The 11286-nt window shown below is 48.1% G+C and overlaps 1 protein-coding gene across 3 annotated transcripts in view; it reads right to left on the bottom strand.

Moving 5' to 3' along the window:
- Positions 1 to 9714: 9714 nt before the first annotated feature.
- The window catches only part of LOC123127209 (class E vacuolar protein-sorting machinery protein hse1), an 8365-nt gene continuing 6793 nt past the window's right edge, over positions 9715 to 11286 (bottom strand). For all 3 annotated transcript variants that reach the window (XM_044546788.1, XM_044546789.1, XM_044546787.1), the window contains 2 exons: positions 10049 to 10903; positions 9715 to 9907 (listed from right to left, as the gene is read on the bottom strand). In XM_044546788.1, coding sequence (XP_044402723.1) covers positions 9872 to 9907; positions 10049 to 10903 — 891 coding nt within the window. In that variant the 3' untranslated portion in view covers positions 9715 to 9871. The remainder of the gene's footprint in view (positions 9908 to 10048; positions 10904 to 11286) is intronic.

Here is an 11286-nt window from a genome sequence, read left to right as displayed (position 1 = left end):
TCTAGGGAGAGGTTTAGTCAACGGATCTGCTATATTCAGGTCCATATGTACTTTACAAATCTCTATGTCTCCATCTTGAACATTTTCACGAATGGAGTTGAAGCGACGCTTGATGTGCCTTGTCTTCTTGTGAAACCTGGGCTCCTTGGCAAGTGCAATAGCTCCAGTGTTATCACAGAAGAGCTTGATCGGCCCCGACGCATTGGGTATGACTCCTAGGTCGGTGATGAACTCCTTCACCCATATTGCTTCATGTGCTGCCTCCGAGGCTGCCATGTACTCCGCTTCACATGTAGATCCCGCCACGACGCTTTGCTTGCAACTGCACCAGCTTACTGCCCCACCATTCAAAATATACACGTATCCGGTTTGTGACTTAGAGTCATCCAGATCTGTGTCGAAGCTAGCGTAGACGTAACCCTTTACGACGAGCTCTTCGTCACCTCCATAAACGAGAAACATTTCCTTAGTCCTTTTCAGGTACTTCAGGATATTCTTGACCGCTGTCCAGTGTTCCTTGCCGGGATTACTTTGGTACCTTCCTACCAAACTGACGGCAAGGTTAACATCAGGTCTGGTACACAGCATGGCATACATAATAGAACCTATGGCTGAGGCATAGGGGATGACGCTCATCTCTTCTATATCTTCTGCCGTGGTCGGACATTGAGCTGAGCTCAATTTCACACCTTGTAACACAGGCAAGAACCCTTTCTTGGATTGATCCATATTGAACTTTTTCAATATCTTATCAAGGTATGTGCTTTGTGAAAGACCTATGAGGCGTCTTGATCTATCTCTATAGATTTTGATGCCTAATATATAAGCAGCTTCTCCAAGGTCCTTCATTGAAAAACTTTTATTCAAGTAGGCCTTGATGCTGTCCAAGAGTTCTATATCATTTCCCATCAAAAGTATGTCATCTACATATAGTATGAGAAATGCTATAGAGCTCCCACTCACTTTCTTGTAAACACAGGCTTCTCCATAAGTCTGTGTAAACCCAAACGCTTTGATCATCTCATCAAAACGAATGTTCCAACTCCGAGATGCTTGCACCAGCCCATAAATCGAGCGTTGGAGCTTGCACACTTTGTCAGCATTCTTAGGATCGACAAAACCTTCCGGCTGCATCATATACAATTCTTCCTTAAGGAAACCATTAAGGAATGCCGTTTTGACGTCCATTTGCCAAATTTCATAATCATAAAATGCGGCAATTGCTAACATGATTCGGACGGACTTCAGCTTCGCTACCGGTGAGAAAGTCTCATCGTAGTCAACCCCTTGAACTTGTCGATAACCCTTAGCGACAAGCCGAGCTTTATAGATGGTCACATTACCATCCGCGTCTGTCTTCTTCTTAAAGATCCATTTATTTTCTATGGCTCGCCGTTCTACGGGCAAGTCAGTCAAAGTCCATACTTCGTTTTCATACATGGATCCTATCTCGGATTTCATGGCTTCTAGCCATTTGTCGGAATCCGGACCCGCCATCGCTTCTTCATAGTTCGAAGGTTCACCGTTGTCTAACAACATGATTTCCAAGACAGGGTTGCCGTACCACTCTGGTGCGGAACGTGTCCTTGTGAACCTTCGAATTTCAGTAGGAGCTTGATCAGAAGTATCTTGATCATTATCATTAACTTCCTCTCTAGTCGGTGCGGGCACCTCAGGAACATTTTCTTGAGTTGCACCATTTCCCGGTTCAAGAGGTAATACTTCATCAAGCTCTACTTTCCTCCCACTTACTTCTTTCGAGAGAAACTCTTTCTCCAGAAAGGACCCATTCTTGGCAACAAAGATCTTGCCTTCGGATCTGAGGTAGAAGGTGTACCCAATAGTTTCTTTAGGGTATCCTATGAAGACGCATTTTTCCGATTTGGGTTCGAGCTTTTCAGGTTGAAGTTTCTTGACATAAGCATCGCATCCCCAAACTTTTAGAAACGACAGCTTAGGTTTCTTCCCAAACCATAATTCATACGGTGTCGTCTCAACGGATTTCGACGGAGCCCTATTTAAAGTGAATGCGGCAGTCTCTAAAGCATAGCCCCAAAAAGAAAGCGGTAAATCGGTAAGAGACATCATAGATCGCACCATATCTAACAGAGTGCGATTACGACGTTCGGACACACCATTACGCTGAGGTGTTCCAGGCGGCGTGAGTTGTGAAATTATTCCACATTTTCTTAAGTGTGCCCCAAACTCGTGACTCAAGTATTCTCCTCCACGATCTGATCGTAGAAACTTGATTTTCCTGTCACGTTGATTTTCAACCTCACTCTGAAATTCCTTGAACTTTTCAAAGGTCTTAGACTTGTGTTTCATTAAGTAGACATACCCATATCTACTCAAGTCATCAGTGAGGGTGAGAACATAACGATAGCCACCGCGAGCCTCAACACTCATTGGACCGCACACATCAGTATGTATGATTTCCAATAAGTTGGTTGCTCTCTCCATTGTTCCTGAGAATGGAGTCTTGGTCATTTTACCCATGAGGCATGGTTCGCACGTGTCAAATGATTCGTAATCAAGAGACTCTAAAAGTCCATCAGCATGGAGCTTCTTCATGCGTTTGACACCTATGTGACCAAGGCGGCAGTGCCACAAGTATGTGGGACTATCATTATCAATTTTACTTCTTTTGGTACTCACATTATGAATATGTGTAGCATCACGTTCGAGATTCATAAGGAATAAACCATTCACCATAGGAGCATGACCATAAAACATATCTCTCATAAAAATGGAACAACCATTATTCTCAGATTTAAAAGAGTAGCCATCTCGAATCAAACGAGATCCCGATACAATGTTCATGCTCAAAGCTGGCACTAAATAACAATTATTAAGGTTTAAAACTAATCCCGAAGGGAGATGCAGAGGTAGCGTGCCGACGGCGATCACATTGACCTTGGAACCATTCCCGACGCGCATCGTCACCTCGTCCTTTGCTAGTTTCCGCTTATTCCGCAGCCCCTGCTTTGAGTTACAAATGTGAGCAACTGCACCGGTATCAAATACCCAGGAGCTACTACGGGCACTAGTAAGGTACACATCAATTACATGTATATCACATATACCTTTTGTTTTGCCGGCCTTCTTATCCGCTAAGTACTTAGGGCAGTTCCGCTTCCAGTGACCGCTTCCCTTGCAATAAAAGCACTCAGTCTCGGGCTTGGGTCCATTCTTTGGCTTCTTCCCAGCAGCTTGCTTGCCGGGCGCGGCAACCTCCTTGCCGTCCTTCTTGAAGTTCTTTTTACCCTTGCCTTTCTTGAACTTAGTGGTTTTATTGACCATCAACACTTGATGTTCCTTTCTGACTTCTACCTCTGCTGATTTTAGCATAGCAAATACTTCAGGAATGGTCTTTTCCATCCCCTGCATATTGAAGTTCATCACAAAGCTCTTGTAGCTTGGTGGAAGCGACTGGAGGATTCTGTCAATGACCGCATCATCCGGGAGATTAACTCCCAGCTGAGTCAAGCGGTTATGCAACCCAGACATAGTGAGTATGTGCTCACTGACAGAACTGTTTTCCTCCATCTTACAGCTAAAGAATTTGTCGGAGACTTCATATCTCTCGACCCGGGCATGAGCTTGGAAAACCATTTTCAGCTCTTCGAACATCTCATATGCTCCATGTCTCTCAAAACGCTTTTGGAGTCCCGGCTCTAGGCTGTAAAGCATGCCGCACTGAACGAGGGAGTAGTCATCGAAACGTGCCTGCCAAGCGTTCATAACATCTTGTTCTGCAGGGAGAACGGGTGCGTCACCAAGCGGTGCTTGTAGGACATAATCTTTCTTGGCAGCTATGAGGATGATCCTCAGGTTCCGGACCCAGTCCGTATAGTTGCTGCCATCGTCTTTCAGCTTAGTTTTCTCTAGGAACGCGTTGAAGTTGAGGACTACGTTGGCCATTTGATCTACAAGACATATTGCAATGTATTTAGACTAAGTTCATGATAATTAAGTTCAACTAATCAAATTATTAGTGAACTCCCACTTAGATTAGACATCCCTCTGGTCATCTAAGTATTACATGATCCGAGTTAAACTAGACCGTGTCCGATCATCACGTGAGACGGACTAGTCAACATCGGTGAACATCTTCATGTTGATCGTATCTTCTATACGACTCATGCTCGACCTTTCGGTCTTCTGTGTTCCGAGGCCATGTCTGTACATGCTAGGCTCGTCAAGTCAACCTAAGTGTTTGCATGTGTAAATCTGTCTTACACCCGTTGTATGTGAACGTCTGAATAAAACACCCGATCATCACGTGGTGTTTTGAAACAGCGAACTGTCGCAACGGTGCACAGTTAGGGGGAACACTTCTTGAAATTATTGTGAGGGATCATCTTATTTACTACCGTCGTTCTAAGTAAACAAGATGCAAAACATGATAAACATCACATGCAATCAAACAATAAACATGACATGATATGGCCAATATCACATAGCTCCTTTGATCTCCATCTTGGGGCTCCATGATCATCTTGTCACCGGCTTGACACCATGATCTCCATCATCATGATCTCCATCATCGTGTCTCCATGAAGTTGCTCGCCAACTATTACTTCTACTACTATGGCTAACGCGTTTAGCAATAAAGTAAAGTAATTTACATGGCGTTTCTTGATGACACGCAGGTCATATAAAAGAATAAAGACAACTCCTATGGCTCCTGCCGGTTGTCATACTCATCGACATGCAAGTCGTGAATCCTATTACAATAGCATGAACATCTCATACATCACATATAGATCATTCATCATTCATCACAACTTTGGCCATATCATATCACAAACCACTTGCTGCAAAAACAAGTTAGACGTCCTCTAATTGTTGTTGCAAGTTTTACGTGGCTGAATTAGGGTTCTAGCAAGAACGTCTTCTTACCTACGTTAAAGCCACAACGTGATTTGTCAACTTCTATTTACCCTTCATAAGGACCCTGTTCATCGATTCCGCTCCAACTAAAGTAGGAGAGACAGACACCCGCCAGCCACCTTATGCAACTAGTGCATGTTAGTCGGTGGAACCGGTCTCACGTAAGCGTACGTGTAAGGTTGGTCCGGGCCGCTTCATCCCACAATACCGCTGAAGCAAGAAAGGACTAGTAACGGCAAGAAAGTTGACAAATCTACGCCCACAACAAATTGTGTTCTACTCGCGCAAGAAGAACTACGCATAGACCTAGCTCATGATGCCACTGTTGAGGAACGTTGCAGAAAACAAAAATTTTCCTACTCGTTTCACCAAGATCATCTAGGAGTTCATCTAGCAACGAGTCATTGGATGCATCTACGTACCTTGTAGATCGCGAGCGGAAGCGTTCAAAGAACGGGGATGATGTAGTCGAACACGACGTGATCCAAATCACCGATGACCAGCGCCGAACGGACGGCACCTCCGCGTTCAACACACGTACGGAACAGCCACGTCTCCTCCTTCTTGATCCAGCAAGGGAGGGAGGAGAGGTTGAGGGAGATGGCACCAGCAGCAGCACGACGGCGTGGTGTTGATGGAGCTGCAGTACTCCGGCAGAGCTTCGCTAAGCACTATGGAGTTGGAGGAGGTGTTGGGGAGGGAGAAGGAGGCAACCTAAGGCCAAGGACTCAAGGTATGAGGTCCCTCCTCTCCCCCACTATATATAGGGGTGCCAAGGGGGGGTGGTGCGCAGCCTAGGAGATCCAATCTCCTATGGCCGGCGGCCAAGGGGAGGTTTCCCTCCCCCCCAAGGCACCTAGGAGGTGCCTTAACCCCCTAGGACTCTTTCCCCTTGGAAACCCTAGGCGCATGGGCTTAGTGGGGCTGGTGCCCTTGGCCCATGTAGGCCAAGGCGCACCCCCTACAGCCCATGTGGCCCCCGGGGATGGGTGGCCCCACCCGGTGGGCCCCCGGGACCCCTCCGGTGGTCCCGGTACAATACCGATAACCCCGAAACTTGTCCCGATGCCCGAAACAGGACTTCCCATATATAAATCTTTACCTCCGGACCATTCCGGAACTCCTCGTGACGTCCGGGATCTCATCCGGGACTCCGAACAACATTCGGGTTACTGCATATACATATCCCTACAACCCTAGCGTAACCGAACCTTAAGTGTGTAGACCCTACGGGTTCGAGAGACAAGCAGACATGACCGAGACGACTCTCCGGTCAATAACCAACAGCGGGATCTGGATACCCATGTTGGCTCCCACATGCTCCACGATGATCTCATCGGATGAACCACGATGTCGAGGATTCTATCAACCCCGTATGCTATTCCCTTTGTCTATCGATATGTTACTTGCCCGAGATTCGATCGTCGGTATCCCAATACCTCGTTCAATCTCGTTACCGGCAAGTCACTTTACTCGTACCGTAATGCATGATCCCGTGACCACACACTTGGTCACTCTGAGCTCATTATGATGATGCATTACCGAGTGGGCCCAGTGATACCTCTCCGTCATACGGAGTGACAAATCCCAGTCTTGATCCATGTCACCCAACAGACACTTTCGGAGATACCCGTAGTCTACCTTTATAGTCACCCAGTTACGTTGTGACGTTTGGCATACCCAAAGCACTCCTACGGTATCCGGGAGTTACACGATCTCATGGTCTAAGGAAAAGATACTTTGACATTGCAAAACTCTAGCAAACGAACTATACGATCTTGTGCTATGTTTAGGATTGGGTCTCGTCCATCACATCATTCTCCCAATGATGTGATCTCGTTATCAATGACATCCAGTGTCCATAGTCAGGAAACCATGACTATCTGTTGATCAACGAGCTAGTCAACTAGAGGCTCACTAGGGACATGTTGGTGTCTGTTATTCACACATGCATTACGATTTCCGGATAACACAATTATAGCATGAATAAAGACAATTATCATGAACAAGGAAATATAATAATAATGCTTTTATTATTGCCTCTAGGGCATATTTCCAACAACCTCAAACCCGTATCATACGCGTGAGTGGGCCGCCCGGTCACTATCCGCTCATGAAATTTCGACCAAATGGACGCCTCAAACAGGCCTCAAACGCCCCGGTTGACCGGCACACCTTATATCCAGCCGAAATATCGAACGAATATGGACACGCCCGCCACGTCGGACCTGACAGTCCGACCACACCGCAAATTGCACCAAATCCACCCCCCAGACCATCATGCAACTACACCGTCAACGACCGACACTAGAACATGGTGTTGGAGAACGTAGTATTTCAAAAAAAAAATCTATGATCACGCAAGATATATCTAGGGATGCATAGCAACGAGAGGGGAGAGTGTGTCCACGTACCCTCGTAGATCGAAAGCGAAAGCATTAAGTAACGCGGTTGATGTAGTCGAACGTCTTCGCGACCCAACCGATCAAGTACCGAACGCACATCACCTCCGCGATCTGCACACGTTCAGCTCGGTGATGTCCCTCGAACTCCAGATCCAGCTGAGGCCGAGGGAGAGTTTCATCAGCATGACGGCGTGTTGACGGTGATGATGAAGTTACCGACGCAGGGCTTCGCCTAAGCACTACGATAATATGACTGAGGTGAAAATCTGTGGAGGGGGCACCGCACACGGCTAAGAGATCAACTTGTGTGTCTATGGGGTGCCCCCCTCCCCCGTATATAAAGAAGGGGAGGAGGGGAGGGCCGGCCTCCTATGGCGCGCCTCAAGGGGGAGATTCCTACTCCTAGTAGGAGTAGGTTTCCCCCCTTCCCTAGTTGGAGTAGGAGAATTAGGAAGAGGGAGAGGGAGAGAAGGAAAGGGGGGCCGGCCCCCCTCCCAATTCGGATTGGGCTTGGGGGGGCGCGCCTCCCACTTGGCCGCCTCCTCCTTTCTCCCACCATGGCCCATTAAGGCCCATTAACTCCTCGGGGGTTCTGCTAACCCCTGGTACTCCGGAAAATGCCCGTACCTATCCGAAACCTTTCCGATGTTCAAACATAGCCTTCCAATATATCAATCTTTATGTCTCGACCATTTGAAGACTCCTCGTCATGTTCGTGATCATATCCGGGACTCTGAACTATCTTCGGTACATCGAATCACATAACTCATAATACATATCATCATCGAACGTTAAGCGTGCGGACCCTACGGGTTCGAGAACTATGTAGACATGACCGAGACTCATCTCCGGTCAATAACCAATAGCGGAACCTGGATGCTCATATTGATTCCTACATACTCTACGAAGATCTTTACCGGTCAAACCGCATGACAACATACGTTTGTTCCCTTTGTCATCGGTATGTTACTTCCCGAGATTCGATCGTCGATATCATCATACCTAGTTCAATCTCGTTACCGGCAAGTTTCTTTACTCGTTCCGTAATGCAACATCCCGCAACTATCTCATTAGTCACGTTACTTGCAAGGCTTATAGTGATGTGCATTACCGAGAGGGCCTAGAGATACCTATCCGACAATTAGAGTGACAAATCCTAATCTCGATCTATGCCAACTCAACAAACACCATCGGAGACACCTGTAGAGCATCTTTATAATCACTCAGTTACGTTGTGACGTTTGATAGCACACTAAGTGTTCCTCCGGTATTCGGGAGTTACATAATCTTATAGTCATAGGAACATGTATAAGTTATGGAGAAAGCAATGTCAATAAACTAAACGATCATAGTGCTAAGCTAACGAATGGGTCAAGTCAATCACATCATTCTCTAATGATGTGATATCGTTCATCAAATGACAACTCATGTCTATGGTTAGGAAACTTAACCATCTTTGATTAACGAGATAGTCAATGTAGAGGCATACTAGTGACACTCTGTTTGTCAATGTATTCACATATGTAACAAGTTTCCGGTTAATACAATTCTAGCATGAATAATAAACATTTATCATGCTATAAGGAAATATAAATAACAACTTTATTATTGCCTCTAGGGCATATTTCCTTCACATGGGATATTATCTTACGGATGGTATATATCCTTAGTGGGCGACGTTTGTGAAAACCGTATCCGAACCGCATGGCAATAAACAGAGGCGCTTTGCAACAATGCAGGAAGCGACTAGGAAGGATGTGGAGAAGGCATTTGGTGTGCTTCAAGCTCGTTGGGGAATTGTGTGTGGCACTGCAATGGTGTGGGAATAGGGAACTTTGTGCCAGCTGGTGACATGTGTTATTCTGCATATTATAATTGTCGAGGATGAGGGTGATGGTGTAGGCCAGACCAATTAGTTTGAAGCATCTGGAGAACAAGTTGAAATCCCGAAAGACCAAGATGCAACTCAGCCGATGAACTTTCTGTGGATGCATCAAAATTTTCGAGATCATCAAATGCACGCGCAACTACTTAATGATCTTGTGAAGCATACGTGAACCCACAATAGAAACCGAAGAGCTAATGTTTGAGTTGTGCATTTAAAATAAATTTTATGTAAACACTATTTATGTTCGGTACCAACATTTATTATTTACGTGCGACATCAACTTGTATGATCAACGTGTATGGATTTAAGAATCCGAATGTGAGATATGTGGATGTCGAAAACGAAATATAAGGGTCCATTCAGATGCGTTCGCAAACGTGTCCGGGTGTTTCGGCGCACGTATAGAGGTCGAATTTGTGAAGTCGGCTATAGATGCAATTACTTTCACACGTGCTACGCGTTTGGAAGTCTCAAATGCGTACACCGATACACACTGGATACACAGAGTTTGGCACGTCAAATACGTATACGCCAAGTGCTTTTATCTTGCCATGATTTATTAATACCAAGGAGTATATATATTACTCATAACGAACAACGAATGAACAAATGAAATACTGTATACACTACAGGGTTCCTTCCAGAAAAACATAGGAGTATATAAGATGAACCAGCTGCCCCGTCACTGTCTGACCACTGGGAACAGGCACCCGTAGACCTGCACAAAACAATTTTACAGTGAGTCAAAAATGCGGTGAACAGTAGTTCAAAAAAAATGCGGTGAACATGAAATAGTACAGCGTCGCGTCAAACTGTACACAACGCCGGCGTCAAACTGTGTAGGTACACGCGTACGTACCTTGGACAGGAAGGATTTCTTGGGCTTCCTTCGCGGGTGGCCCCACGTGGGCGCCACCCGGTCCGGCGAGAGCTGCCGCTTCGCGACCGGCGGCACGTCCGGCGCGGCGGCCTTGGCGACCTCCCGGTGCCGCTTCACCTTCTCGAACTGCACCGTGAAGCCCTGCGCCGCCGCGTTCGCGTTCTGCTCGTCCCAAACGCCGAACTTGGGCACGGCCGACGGGGCCTTGGCGGCACGGGCCTGCGGTGGCGCGCCCTGGCCCGGGCGCCGCTCGTTCGCCGGCGGGGACGCGGCGACCCTCGGCGCCGGTGCCGCTTGCTGGTGGTGCCTCGGCACCGGGGCGGCGTACGCGGCGGCGGCCTGCTGCTGCTGCTGCTGGGGCTGGTGGTAGCTGCCGCCGTTGTTGCCGTACCGCGGCTGGTACGGCCTGGGCGGCGAGAACTTGCTGGCGCGGCTGCTGACCTCGGACGCGGCGCTGCTGCCGTTGCTCCCGTTCCGCCGGTGGTAGCCCCCGTGGCCGTGCTGCGGGGGGTAGTGCTGCGCCGGCGACGGGTGGCCGTGGCCGTGCGAGCTCGGCGGGCGCGATGGCACGTTACCGCCGAGGTGGTCGTAATGCTGCGCCGGCGTCTGGTGCCCGTGCGAGCTGGGCGGGCGCAAGGGCACGTTCCGGCTGAGGTTCTCGTAGTACTCATACGGGTCGAACTCTTGGTCGTCGTGCCCCCTGGGCGCTGGCGCCGGCGCCGCCGTGCCCGGCACGGGCGCGGCCTTGTTCTCGCGCACCTTCTCGAAGAAGACGGTGTAGCCGATGTTCTCGGCGTCCCAAGAGCCGAACTTGGGAACCACCGGCCCTTTCCCCTGCACACGCACCACGCCAAATCTTTAAAACGCGACATATAATTTCGGTTTTGCTATTTTTCATCCGGCTGAATTCAATTGGCTTTCATCCGTTTTTTTAGCCGTGCGATCTATGTGCCGTGATTCGTGTTTTTTTTGTCCCACTGTTGCCATTTTTTCTTATCAGGCCCGCTTAATTTCCTGGAGACCCGATACGCTTCCTTTGCTGTCGCCCGCAAATCGCCCGCATAGTTGGGTTCCTCCTCCTCGTTTCCCCTTCTCATTTCACAGACGCAACTAGTAGAACAGAGTGAGGGAGAGACAGTCATGGCGATTTGGAGCTCTCCTCGCCGCCCGATACAGTACAGTGGTGGTCCGGCGTCTGGCTGCCCCGCCCCCTCCGT

Source organism: Triticum aestivum, chromosome 6A (genome assembly GCF_018294505.1).
Source record: "Triticum aestivum cultivar Chinese Spring chromosome 6A, IWGSC CS RefSeq v2.1, whole genome shotgun sequence".
Taxonomy (NCBI): domain Eukaryota; kingdom Viridiplantae; phylum Streptophyta; class Magnoliopsida; order Poales; family Poaceae; genus Triticum; species Triticum aestivum.
This window is presented reverse-complemented; position numbering and strand designations above follow the sequence as displayed.